This window comes from Dendronephthya gigantea, unplaced genomic scaffold, assembly GCF_004324835.1.
Source record: "Dendronephthya gigantea isolate DGI-Jeju-01 unplaced genomic scaffold, DenGig_1.0 000021F, whole genome shotgun sequence".
Lineage (NCBI taxonomy): Eukaryota > Metazoa > Cnidaria > Anthozoa > Malacalcyonacea > Nephtheidae > Dendronephthya > Dendronephthya gigantea.
In genome coordinates, this window is record NW_021163031.1 from 937,639 (window position 1) to 951,683 (window position 14,045).

General features: G+C 37.6%; 2 protein-coding genes across 2 annotated transcripts; one reads left to right on the forward strand and one right to left on the reverse strand.

The window, feature by feature from the left end:
- Positions 1 to 260: 260 nt before the first annotated feature.
- Positions 261 to 13,757, reverse strand: LOC114521934. Its single transcript, XM_028542508.1, has 28 exons — positions 13,280 to 13,757; positions 12,514 to 12,600; positions 12,298 to 12,407; positions 12,014 to 12,133; positions 11,649 to 11,734; positions 11,129 to 11,192; positions 10,736 to 10,809; positions 10,335 to 10,414; positions 10,118 to 10,173; positions 9,918 to 10,027; positions 9,574 to 9,783; positions 9,180 to 9,347; positions 8,604 to 8,874; positions 8,356 to 8,430; positions 8,131 to 8,283; positions 7,834 to 7,900; positions 7,451 to 7,565; positions 7,134 to 7,234; positions 7,008 to 7,061; positions 6,765 to 6,824; positions 6,607 to 6,692; positions 6,340 to 6,438; positions 6,002 to 6,193; positions 5,736 to 5,763; positions 5,389 to 5,648; positions 4,742 to 5,309; positions 3,608 to 4,459; positions 261 to 1,396 (listed from the first exon to the last, which is right to left on the reverse strand). Exons 1-28 carry the CDS (start codon positions 13,437 to 13,439, stop codon positions 261 to 263), a joined length of 5,442 nt encoding a protein of 1,813 aa, XP_028398309.1. The 5' UTR covers positions 13,440 to 13,757.
- Positions 1,411 to 3,393, forward strand: LOC114521772 (bombesin receptor subtype-3-like). The gene has a single exon (XM_028542312.1). It carries the CDS (start codon positions 2,301 to 2,303, stop codon positions 3,336 to 3,338), a length of 1,038 nt encoding a protein of 345 aa, XP_028398113.1. The 5' UTR covers positions 1,411 to 2,300; the 3' UTR covers positions 3,339 to 3,393.
- Positions 13,758 to 14,045: the final 288 nt, after the last annotated feature.

The window sequence follows — 14,045 nt, forward strand, 5'->3', positions numbered from 1 at the left end:
GCGGGGCGCTGAGCAGTGCGGGGCACATTTAAACTTCAATAAATAACTTTGAATTTTTTAGTTCAAATTTGAATTTAAATATAGCTCAGTGGTGCGGGGTCAATCCTGGGGTCCAAACCGGATGGAGACCGCGCGAGGAGGCAAGAATCACGGCTTCTAAGATTACACAAACGATTGGTTTAAACGAACATATACTACAAACCACTGAAAGAGAAAAACAAAATACTTTCACCACTGATCGATTAAAACAAAAATTTTATTTACAAGCTAGACATATTTATTTTCTGCATTCTCTGAAGCGTGTGCGATCGTCGTACCTCATGGACCAGCGGAGAAGAGCCTCTTAGCTTGTCTAAATTAGACTTAGGAAATCGTTGCAATAACAAAGTTTCTTCCAGCGCGGTCGGTTCTGGCTTGTCCTGCGTTTTCTCGGAATCGTTGGAAACAAGTACGTACTTTCTACACTTGCTAGGAATCGATGGCGCAGATTTGGGTCTGGGAATGAGTTCTAGCAGATGGTCGGGTAATTTCGCAGATTCAAAATCCAGGTTAAGTTCGTGAAGCAATAACTCATCCTTTTGAGAATTATATTTTTCTAAACGATAGGGTTGAATAATAACAGGATTGCTTTTAAAATGTTCATAGCTCGACCTTACGTGTTTTAAATCTTTTCCATCAGATTGAATTTCTTCGTATCCGGGGTCATCTGAATGAACCCTTTCTGATAACTCTGCTTGATCCTTCTTAGTTCCACGAAATTTATGCCTTTCCTTGATCTCCAGACATAGCTCCTTACTCTCATGGCTGGAACTATCCTTATCTATGGTGATCCTCGGTGATCCATACGTAGTGTCCCCCTCAATCCTTCGAAGCCTATTTATACTGATCCTCGGAGATTCAAGTCTTTCCATATAAAGCCCCTTACTGATACAACTGTTTGGTTGAAACAAAGATGCGTTGATATCCTTATTTATCCCCTCGGGTTTATCGCTTTTACCCCTGTCAGTTCCTGTTGATCCATACATCTGCAATACACACCGCTTCTCCTCCAATGTTTTCTCATCGAAAACTCGTTTCTCCAAAACTTTTCGCTTTCGTTCCAAATGCTTTGCTTTTACTTCTTTGGCTTTCTCCAAGATTCTTTCCTGCCAACCATCGCTATAATCCAATACATTTCCATTAGCATGTTCTGACATTCCCCTGTGAAGTAGCTTTCTCTCAACGAAGGAACTCTGACGCTTTTCCTCGACATTATCGTCAGCTTTAAAAATATTCTGCCTTTTGGGTTTATTTTTCCTCCTTTCTGTGGCTCGAAGAATGTCGTCCTCGACTCCGCTTTGCTGGGTATTTGGATGCTGAAGCATCATTGTCGGTGGAACAGCACTGGATAATTTACCTGAAATTATAAATAACTTTAAAATTTTCAGTTAATACACTGTATGATTAATCTGGGATCATTAGTGACGTTCATTTGCTGGCTCTGTACTGATGCAACGCCCCCTTACAATAACGATTGACTTATGTATGAAAGAACATTACATTTGTTGACAAAAAAGAGCAAGATAACGAAACGAAAGCAATCTACGTTCAAAACCTGCGCTTTCACAGCGGGGACTTTGGCCCTATAGTCTCCAAAAATTACGTTATTCTCCTGTCCAATTCTCCCATCCTCGTTTTCAGGTTTTCCCCGTACTTCGTGTAATGCAGTGGCGTAGCCAGCCTGACAATTTGGTCATGCTATGCAAATTTCAAGTCATTAGAATTATTAAACTTGCTGCAAACAAAAAACAATGGTATGGCATGCTGGAGATCAATATTTCCATTCCAATATTCCCTTCAATATATTGTATATTGTATTGTCGTATCAAATAAAAACGTGGCATTGCAATCCTAAAGCGTTCGAGCTTGTGCTTAACGGTAGCGCACCCATTCCATTTTAGGTACCGGTAAGTCGGTAAACTAGTATATGATCCACACGTGATACATGATATAGTCTTGAAGTAAAACACTGGTTAACTGTGATTTGGTCAACAATTTGCATGACAAATTTTATCACGGTCAAGTTTACACAAGATCAAGTCTGAAACAGCTCAAATTACATGAGATCATTGTGGATCAGTAAGCAACATTGTGACTGAAAATGAAATACCTATAATTCGAAAAGGTATTGCTAAAAGTCAAGAGGAAATAAACATGCTACCATTTTTGTGCTAATACAAGTGCATGAAACAAGAAGGAAACGACAACACAGCTAACGTACCCGGAAATAATCAGTGGACTGTGGCGGTTTGTTAAACAAAATGGCAAACTTTGAGTTAAGATCGTGGGAACTGGTTTGCTATAGTCTCATCTTTATAATTGGTGTTCTTGGTAACGCTACCGTAATCCTTGTTATCAGAAATAGTGGTCAGTCAGAGAAACATCGTTTTCGTGACGTGCCTTTCAATGTGTACCTCATGGCGCTAGCTATAGTCGACATGTCATTATCGATAGTATGTCTACCAGTGTATATAATGAGTACAAGTGCTTTTCCTCATCCTACTGGTATTGGAGGTGATGTATTCTGTAAACTAGTCACAGGGAATGTTCCTCAGTTTTGGCTGGCGGGCGTCTCAATATATTTATTAGTTGTTATCAGCTTTGAACGGTATGCGGCTATTTCAAAACCATTCACGACGCGTTTGGGCAAGACAAGGAAGACCTACGTATACATAGCTTTAGCGTGGTTCTTTGGTTTTGCCAGGGAATTGCCGGTTATAGTTGGAATTCGCTACACAGCTACAAACGCTACAGTTGGAACAAGTTGTTATTACTGGCCAAAACAGCTGCCTAATATATTCATATTCTCGATTCTTTTCATCAGTCAATATCTTGCTCCAGCCGTGATATTTCTTATAAATTTCCACCGTATTAAGAAACGTATAAATCGTCTGGATAAGACGCTAAAAACTGCCCTAGGAGATGCAAGACAACGCGTCAAAATCATGAAGAGTAAAGCGAGAAGTATAAGAATTGTGCTCATGGTTTTGATAACATTTTTAATATGTTGGACACCGAATAATATCATGTATCTCTTGTTTCAATACGGAAATGTATCGGACGTTGAATGGAGTTCAGATTATTACCAATTTGGGATCATTCTGGGGTTTTCTTCGTCTTGCATTAATCCTTTTTTATACGCGTTTCAAAGCAAACAGTTTCGAATTCATTGTGGAAAACTCTTTAGGAAAATTTTCAAGATCGGTAAAAAGGGACAACCTCTAGATGCGAGCCAGAGCTTTACTACCTCAACAGCACAAGGTACCAAACTGAGCACAACAAACCTCCCGAGACGCTAATTAATTAGACATTCTAAAATAACTACGGTTAATTCTGAAAATGGAAAAAAAGCGCTAATCAGTATTAATTGATTATTCACTACGGGAAGTCTTATACTTATGCAGAATCAATATCGCTGTATCATCTAGTTTACCTTTGATCCTCTAACAATAGAATATAGTTTTAAAACTGAGTTGTTTGTAATCGTAATTTTCGATTTTTAACAAAACTAGAAATGTTCGCCGGATTCATAATTACGGATTAGGAAAACAGACATAATTTATCTTACCTTCATCTTTCAATAATGATCTTCGAGATCTTAATCTAGGCTTGGGAGAAAATATCGGATATTTGGCTTTCTCACTTAGCGCCCGCATACACCAGTTGACCAAATCTTTTTTCTCTTTTTTCGTGTCTTTATTCTTCACAGTCTCTGTTATCACCTCATTAACATGTGTATCCACAACAGTCTTCGGTGTCTTATTATAGCCTAGTATATCGACAAACGTCCTCGATATCCCACCATTATCCATAATGGACGCTTGACTTGTGTTATGCTTCATCAAAATATGTTGTTTCATGTTAGGCTTGGAAACTAGGGATCGGCCGCTGATTGTTCGCCGGCGTGTTTTAGCCAAAGCGTAAATTTTAAGGGCAGAATTTGGGTGAAGCCGCTCTCCACGTGTGTCCTCGTTCGATGAAGAGTTTAGTATGGGGACAACCTTCGTAGAACTTACTGGGGAGACGGAACGCCGACCGGATATTTTTCGTCGACGCAACGATCTCGAAGATATAATTTCCTGGGATGTTTCCTCTTTGCCATTAGCTTTACTAAGAATAAATGAAACATTCCTTGATGTCACTTCATCAAGATTTTCGTTTCTTGTTTCTTCAGTATTATCCTCGTCATCACTTAAATCTGTGTTTTTAGTTGGATGTTCTCTCAAGAACCACGAGTCTTCTTTAGGTAAATTTAAGCGTTCCATATTTTCGTTGAAGTCAGTGTCGTTGCTAGGTAACCCAAGTTGGTCACATGTTTCTTGATGCTCAAGGTTGCTCATGGTATTGCTTAATGAACTTTCCCTAGATGGAACCCTGGGTGACGAAAGCCCGGTAGCTTGGAATACCATTCTCTCTTCATCTATAAAAACACACACGACTGAAAACACACAACGGTTCACAATCTACCTTAGAATACACAAGAAACTTATCGTTTTATGTGCACCCAGCTAGTGTGAACGCTCAGAATTTATCTGAAACATTAATAAGGTTTTTTTAATTGATTAATAGATTGACGAACGGGAATTCGTCAGAGAAATGAGCAATTTAGAAAAACAAGTTTTCATAGTTCGCGTATGAGATATAGCCTCAAGAGAGGCGAACACTGGATACAAGGTTGTATAGTTGTTATTTCTGAACTTACCACTTTTATTATCATTTTCATTATCCTCATCATCATCAATATTGTTATTATCAATATCATCATGATCATGAACATAATCAATATCATTAACATGGACATCACTCCTGGTTTTCTTTGGACTGGGTATATCAAAACTCTCGTCTTGTTCAAACTTATCTTCTATCATTTCTCCACCCAAAGTCTCCTCGAGAACATTTTCATGCAATTTCCCGTCGTTAATCATCAAATCATTCGCCGGGCTTTTTGACAAAATATTTTTCTGGTCAGAAATGCTTTCACCTTTCTGCGTATGTAAAGATTGAGTTTCGTCTTTAGTGCGGTCAATGTCAACCTTTTCATGAACATTCATCGCCGAATTCATGTCCTGTTTCACCATCTTCTCTTCACCCATTCCTACCTCACATTCCTCACTATTATTATTCGCTTCAAGACTGTTTTCTTCTTGGTCGACTTTTTCAGTCATGTTGTCTTCAGAAAACGTTTGCTGAGAGTTCATTAGTTTTCTTTGAGATTTTTCAGTTTTCTTCTTTACCTTCTTTACGACAGTACGTGTAGGACGGGGGGAAGTCTAATAAATATTAACAGTAAAGCTACAATTATTGACTTAAAAACGTATAAGGAATATAGAGTAAGGTTAGGCTACATACAGTTGAATTGGCCGTCTTTTGATCCGTTATCTCTCCGGTCGTTGCATTCTCGCGTTTAGTTCGGACATTGTCGCTATTATTCGTGACGTTTTGCCTCGACTGCAACGCTCGTGAATCAATCTTCCGCTCTGATAGCCCAGGTCGTTTTTTTCGAGTGAAAACAGGGATTGCTTTAAAAGATTTCTTTTCCGTCTGTGTTTTTTCTGACTCGTTGCTTCTGATGAAATATTTTACTCGCTCACTCTCTGATCCTTCACCATCTATCGTAAACGGCAGGTTCGAATCAGGAAATTTTACTCATTGGCCAACACAAAACACAACGTAATTGAAAACATCTACATACATACCTGACTCGATTGCCTCATCTTCCACTTCCTATAGCATGAAAAAAAGAAATAAAAAGGTATAAGCACCTGATGGTGGCTAGGCGGGATGACCTATAAGCGTTCGTACAATAGACCTTTTTCATAATGACGTCTGATGTTACACGAAGTTTGATTGGCTCGACAGTTTTGTGGAGCCAATTAAATTTCGTGTAACATCAGACTTTTAACATCAAAATTTATACATCTCATATTGATTTGTATTTTAGCCGGAAAATATTATCACTTACCAGTTCAAAAACTGGGCTCATAAATGGCGGGGGAGTCCGAGGTGGAGAGGAAACTGGTGAGGAGCCTATATTTGGTAAATTCCAAGAACTGACTATAGATGATGACCTTGACCTTGAGCGCGGAGTTCCACTTTGTGACATGTAGATCTCGGTTGGGGCAACTGAGAAGGAATCTGAGAGCTCACTTTCAGTCTACAGAAAAGAGCGCGATTGGCATTATGTAAAATGAACATCAAAACCCCCATATATATTAGCTGTTATGATTGATAAACTATACGATTCGTCCCATTAGTACAGTTATCTTTAGTACAGTAAATATTTTTTTTATAATATCTCACCCCCTTAATTTCACTCTCAATATCATCCTCCAACGCATTTGGCTGAACTTGACCAGATAAGAAGCGTGCAAGATTAAGATTCATGTTCGCAAACGGTACCTTATAACAACAAAAACACGAGTTAAAAGAAATTTACGTGCATGCAAGCCATTCGAATTAGCAAGATAGAGAATCTTTTTTAAATCATTTTTGTGTTTCCTCATAACTATAGACCTCTCGTATGCACCAGTGCATAAATTGCTTGGAGTTAAGCAACTGCACTCTTACCAAATACGTTTCCATATGAATAGGATCCGGAGGAATGACTTTTTTATATTCAAACCGGACTCGTGGATCTTCGTAAATATCTGAACCTGTCATTTTGGAATTTGGATAAGTAAATTATAATCGGGAAAAAAGAGAAGCTGAAGAAAGATACAACTTGCCTGTTTCATATATTTCACTCGTTCGTCTTGAATTTGTGCTGTTGTATGACGTCAAGTGTGCTACAAAGAAACATGAAATCTTTCCTTACATTCCATGTTTTGCTTGTGAAATTCAGGGACAAAGACATGAAACAGAGTTTGCTTACACATATGAAATCCATTAACAAATTAACCCTTATTCCTCAAACAAACAACTGAAATAGCAATTATACAGAGTGTTTTCCGGCTTAGAAACTCCTTTACCTTTTTCTCGACTGATGAAGAAAACGTGATTTTTGAAACCTGCGAGAAGATCTCCTGAAAATTCAGAGCAAATTCGTGTTATATGGTATCAGAACACATTCCTCGCCCTTTAACTCTTTTACTCACCGGATAAGTTCAAAAAACAGACTGAAGTTAACGTTTTATCCATGATGATTTCACGAAGTAGAACTTTGTTATTATTCCATATTTTTATACAACCATCCTTGCTGAAAGACCAGAAGATATACAAGATTAAAAACGAGAAATGACTAAATCCATCTTCATTGTTGCCAAATTTCTCATTTAATGCATTTAGGTTTAAGATACCCTTACTTGTATTATGACCGGTTGCTGGTGCCCCCCCCTCCACTACAAAATGCTGGGCGCTGGGTTTATTTGGATATTTCACATCTAGGTTGAAATACTTCATATGAGAGGCGCACCTGGAACTACAGAAAAGCTGCAAGTTATCGTTAGCATCCACAGTAAAGACAGAATCGAGATGATCTTTTGATACTTTCTGACAATCAACTGTCTTCGTTTCCACGTCCAATGTCCCTGTAATGAACAAGTATTAGTGAACACACTTCCCGCCCATTTTTTCATTCCTTCTGACTGACAAACGTTCCATCATCATGCTTAATCTCCTTGGACTGTACAAGAAACCGGGGGATAGTTGTATGAAGCGCTATAGCCATCGGATACTAGTGAACTTGTGGAAAACCCAACCGAAATAGTGTCAACACTGAACGGGAAGAATAATTATAAAAATAACTTGCGATGGAAAGCGTGTGTGGTACACTTTATCACGCAAGTTGACACTAACCTTGTTCAGAGTCCAAGCGATATAAATTAAGACGACCAGTTTTGTGACCTGACAAAAGTATATCAGCCTGAAAAAGTGCATGTCAAAACATGAAAAAATGTTAGCAAATTCTTGGCTCTTTGTGAAGAAAGCCTGAATGGGTTGTAAACAGCAGTGATTATGCAGAATGATAGTGACCGCCATAGAAGCAGCCTAAGATAAACAGAGATAGATTTTTCAGTAGTTATTGATGAAAACCGACCCCAGAACACAAAGCATGCATGTATCACAGAACGTGCCCTGAAATTATAGACTCACCATTCGCACATAACAAGTTAGATCGTTTCCAGCCTCGATACTATGCTTCATATTGAGATCAGGCAGACTTCTGATTTGAATTGTGTATTTATCTAATGCCACAGTCTTGAGAAGCAGCACATTAGTGGTGACGTCATGATGGATTGATAAAACCTGAAATTTTATTAAATTTGTTCACTCGTAGAGTCATACGTATGACGCATTTAAAAAATATTTGTGACTTACAGCTCCTTTGGTTGCCTGGAATTGGAAATACAAAATCACAGCCGAGAAAGGACTTGTAAATAATAACCGACCATCCTAAAATATTCAAAAGGAATCTGTGTTTTGCGAGTACATTAAGAGACTGAGGGCTAGTATAAATTATTATATATATTCTAAACTTTGAATCATGAGCACAACGTAAATCAACGCTGCATGCGTATTATTGCATCGATATCACGGTAATAACGGATACTAATGTCATGACAAACCTGTAAGCCCGCGACGAGGTAGTACGTGAGATCAGGATAGGTTTCTCCTGACTTGTTTTTCAAATTTACAGTTGAATGTAAAAATCCCAGTGAAAGGCATGCGACACCATCAACGACCTTCCCTGGTGGAACGAATGGAGAACTTGGTGCCCTCGAAGATACTGGTGTCCAAGATTTATTATTATCGTTACGACTGCTGTTCACTCGGCTATTTGAAATGTCTTGAACGTCTGAGAGTTTCCAAACTTCAACTCGATTGGCTGGATTGGACCTGAGAAGATATTGCATGATCATCCAAAATGAACCACGAGGTTCCTTCAAGAATACTACTTGAAACAAGACGTAAGTAGCGCATGTAATAACTGTCAGGTGAGGTAACATAATTATGAATACTGCAAGTCTGAGTCAAATCGCTGCATGAGGCTTGAAATAGGTATTACGTCAAATCAATCCTACAACTAAAACTATATTGTTCTTTATCGTGCACGAAATACGAATATACCACATGAGTACCACATGAAAACGAGGCCATTGGCGAGGTGGAAAAGTAAATAAACAGTTCCACTTTTAACATACTTGGTATAGTAGACCCAGATCTCCTCTTGGTTCACCAAAAGGTACATCAGATTGTAAATAGGACAGAACGCATGTCCAGAACAATGCTGAGACTGCTGACTTGCAGGTACAGGAGGCGGAGGAAGAACAGTCGAGAGAAGACGACCGCCTTTGGACAGAATTCTTGCGCTGAAAAAGAATACAACAATATTCACGGTCTATCATTTCCATGGCTATGACAAACCATTCAGAGAAAATGCCGACGGGGGACTGAGGAGGCTTAGGTCATTTAGACCTTACAGCTATCTGCAAAACATACGATCGAAACCTTGTAACTTTCAGATTTCTGCACACGATCGATTTTAGACTGAATGACGACAATATGAATATATAGACAAGTTTCTAAATGATTTACCTGTAATCGTCGGCGATAACGAGGACCTTTTCTCCATTGCCTTGTGAAGCATTAGTCAGCGATAATGAACTCACTGGACATCGCACTGTAGTCCAGAAATTTGTCACATGATTAATAGAAAAGACTTGCAAAGCTTTGCCTGTAGAGCAGTAGAGGATATCTTGCGATATGAAGTTCATCCATTCAATGCCTTCTGGAAACACAACCTGACTGCAAAGAACACGAAAATTCAACCGTTTTAGTGAAAAAACCGCCCACCATTTTTCCTGTATAGGTATAATTTTACTGGATCAATTACGTATTGGTTAGAAAAATGTTCCCTATACAAAAATTTAAACTTTTACCTGTATATTTCTTCCATAATATCCAACGAGAATACTTTGACAGTCCCATCTTGCGAAGACGTGATAACCAAAGATGGCGCTTCAGGATGTAGCAAAAGATTTGTGACCATCTGGAACGGTTTACAAGTAAGATGAAAACGACAAGAAATAAGGAAAGTATTATTCAAACAAATTAATCAGAGGGAATTGATGCGATTTACCTTTGAATGAGAACGAAATGAGTGAAGGCATCCACCATTTGAACTCCAGACATTGACTAGTGGCAAAGGATGCAAACTATCATAATTAGGTTTAAAGTTGATTCACGGCTTTTAGTTTTGGGAGGATCAATTTAATAAACTTGTATAAAAGCGAATGTACAAGCAGTATGAGATATACTGGGAAAATCTTTGGAGATCCCTGCACGCAATACAATACCTGCACAGTCAGTTCCAGCAGTAACAACAAAGTTTGAAAACTTGGAGTACACACAACCTGTCACTTGTCCGTCATGAGCACTTGAAAATAATTAAAATTAAATTTAAAAAAGTAGGGACGTTACCAGCTAACCGAGAAACAGCCGAGCGTGGCAGCGAAAAACCTCTCATGAAATATTAACAACAACAACTGCTTTAACTACACTCGTCAGAGGAGTTAGTATAAGACATAAATTTAATAGGAGCTGCATGTTTCATGCAAAATTTTGCGGGAACCAATCACTTTAGCAGAATATCCTAGAAACACATAATGAATATCACGCCAGAGAGAGAACTGAGAAGTAAACAATAACATTCATAAACAAAACAATAAAATTGGCAAACAATAAAACAGCGAGTTACCTTTTCAGTTCAAACAAGAAGTTTCCCTTGAGCTCATAAGCAACAACATTTCTTTCAGATAAACAGTACAATCGCTACAGGTTTGAGTGAAAAAAAATCAAACCTGTAATGATCTCAGAGGGTGCAAGATCACTTTTATAATATTCCCATTACAATAACGGGACTTAAGAATATGACAGTACAATGCAGGGTGACCGGCCGCTAAATAAAGGTTGAATGAACCAAAAATACGATGTCCAAGCTAGCTTCCAGATGACTTACGTAACTTCAGTCAACGATGTGTCGTACGACTACCATATTATAGAAGTCAGTTCTCAGCAATCAGCATAATAGAAATAATCGACTGAATAAGATGATGTGCATATTTGGTGTAATAGAAATGGGAAGACGTACCTGATTCTTCTCATCTAAGATAATATCTTTTACCATGGTACCATTAACAGCAGGATGTTCACGCCTGAGAGTTCAATGAAACCATACAACAATAATAAAATGACCATGTTTTATTGACCAGAGGCCGAAAGCTGAACGAGTGGATAGCGAGAGTTGACCCGAGTAACAGCAGACTGATAACAAACTCCAGGATCGTGGGCAGTGGGGTGAGGAAGGGGTAAATGTATACGTGCAAAATGGTCACACCTATATTACGTGTACACATACTATCTGCATGGTAAGATAGTGATCCTATTTATTTTTCACTATTCAATTCGCTATTAAATCCTAGGATTTAATGCGCATCTTCCTTTTGTGCGGGGTCATGCACTAGCTGGGACTCCAGATCGTTCTATCTACGTTTGCCGAAAGTGTTGAAATAAACATTAGGGAACACTAGGGTATTACTCGGACTATCCACTTCATTCCATCCGTCATATTAAACTAATGGAAAAACGGAGAAATTTCAAGAGCTAAATACCTCAAAATGAGTCCATAATTAGCCATTGGTCTTGAATCTCTTGCCATAGAACGGTCCTCAGATTGTATTTCTCCAAACGTCCAAAACTAAAAATACCAACCATTCGCAATTTAGGCGATGTTTTAGTGTGATATAAACTAGTAATATTGTCATACGTTTCTGTATATCAATCAGGCTCTCTCACTCTAGCCAATGTAAACACTTACGCATTTATTATTTATTATAACTCTCCTTTAATCTGATGTCCATAATCTAATCCTATTAATCTTAACACTACCATCTAAATATGTATTTTTTATTGCACGGTTACGATAAAACTAGCTGAAAGTCAGTCCATTTAATTATTTACTGAAATACTAGCTTACCTTAATACCACCCGTTCCACCAGTAATAAGCTCATCAGTAACAGAGTTGAACACCATGCATAACACAGAGTTCATGTCAGAAATCACAGAAAACACTTCATGGAAGTTTAGGTTAAACACCTAACACAGGATCAACAGCAAAATACACAATATCATACAGTAACACATAAAACTTCATGACACTCATGTACACTATATGCATGACCATCTGATGTTATCGTCAAAGTTCTACCAATTATCATCATCACAAGACAATTGAACTCTACTTTTATTAAAAAACCAACCTTCAGTGCATAATCTTTTGAAAGGCCAAAGTACACATTAAATTTCTTAGAATGTAGAAGAAGTTGGATCAAATTGAATTGATATGAAGGATAATCTAATAAACGTGAAACTGCAAAAAAGAACAGATCAAGTTTTTTAGACTGTTTAATGTTGGAAATTCAAGACTCAACCTTTTGAAATATATTCAATCAATTTTGCTGGTTGACAGTTAATACCTGCATTTATTACACTGTTATGTGACCAAGCAGTGATTCCTTTTGAATCAAGAATTATAAATTGACGACTCCTTGAATTATAGGTAACTACGTAAGAGAAACAACTGTATCAATTTTCAAGGTTGTAGGTTTTATAACCATATGGTTATAACTATATAAAGTAAAATGCAAATTACAAAGAAGTATAGAGAGAAATGTCTGCATTGTCTGCATATGTCTAGCTGGTATGTCTGCAACAACACATGCTTCACTGCCTTATTATGCACCTATATAATGGTATATTATCTTTTGCAACAGAAAGGAAGACACATATATGCTAAAATACTCATTACAGAAAAATGAATGTGGTGGAAATTTGTACAATATTGTTGACAAATATTGGAGCAAATTAGGCAGGTCAAAAAACCCCCAGTTTCATCCACTAATAGCGCCTGCTGTGTTGTTGTCATGACAACAACCTGTTATTTATAATCCGTTTATTTGATACATCTTTAGAAATTTAGTTGAAAACTTTCAGAAAAAATAAATCTCACAAATTAATTTAACCAAATAAACACAGCTTTGGGAGATTATAATCCAAAATGCTTAAAATCTGTTTAAAGCGAATCGTCGTGAAACGATTAATGTCAATATTGACATATCTAATGACATTTTCTGTCGACCATTATACACACATCAGTGACTTACCATACCCCGTATATTTTTACTGTATATTTTTATTGACCTATTATAAGTATCATTCTATAGGGAACGCTCTGTTCTTTACCTCCTGTGATTTCCTTTCTCTTTGCTTTCGGTTTATAGCACGCTTTTGGTTGAAACCCATACGGTATAAGATGATACGAATCGCTAGATTGCTCATTTGTCTCCGAAATACTATACCTACGACGATCTAGCATAAATTCATTGCCTTCGACTGTGGCCATTGTTAAAATGACTGCAAAATACTCTCCATTAACAACAGAAGCCCTTTCAAGCTTTAGTCATCTCCGTTATTGCTCTAAAAAACTGTCCAAAATATGCACACTGCAAATATATACATCATATTTACATCGTATCTTCATGTGAATCATGTCCAAGTTTCGGACACTGCAACCTATTTTACAGTTGCTAATGTTTCGAATGTCCCATCTTACATCATCAATTTTTAAACTTTTGCCTCCAAAAAACTTTCATACATACATGCTTTACGATTTTGCGATATTAAAGCATTAAAAGATTTGAAACGGGAAATCCAGGTTTAAAAATTCTGATTTTGTATTTTAAATTTGCATACAATGACGTCACAACACAGAACCACCAACCATGGGCAACCATGGGCCGGGTTATACCTTATACGAATCTGGATAGCGTTACCCACACTGTGATTTTTATTTTCAAAACTACAGGTATCCAGAGAGCCAAAAATCTAATTTCTTAAATACTCAGATTTAATCCAGGTTATTCCGGGCTATGGGCAATTCTAAGATTGATAAAAAATAGGTCTGCTGAGGTTGTATTTATATGTGCAAATGCTTGGATATATCAGCTGC

What these genes read in the sequence shown, in the direction of transcription:
- LOC114521772 (XM_028542312.1), top strand. Translation starts at nt 2,301, where the DNA reads ATGGCAAACTTTGAGTTAAGATCGTGGGAACTGGTTTGCTATAGTCTC.
- LOC114521934 (XM_028542508.1), bottom strand. Translation starts at nt 13,439, where the DNA reads ATGGCCACAGTCGAAGGCAATGAATTTATGCTAGATCGTCGTAGGTAT. An exon ending in TAACAGTGTAATAAATGCAG is followed by an intron (nt 12,408 to 12,513) that starts GTATTAACTGTC and finishes TCTTTTTTGCAG; the next exon opens with TTTCACGTTTATTAGATTAT. An exon ending in AAAAGACGGCCAATTCAACT is followed by an intron (nt 5,310 to 5,388) that starts GTATGTAGCCTA and finishes AATATTTATTAG; the next exon opens with ACTTCCCCCCGTCCTACACG.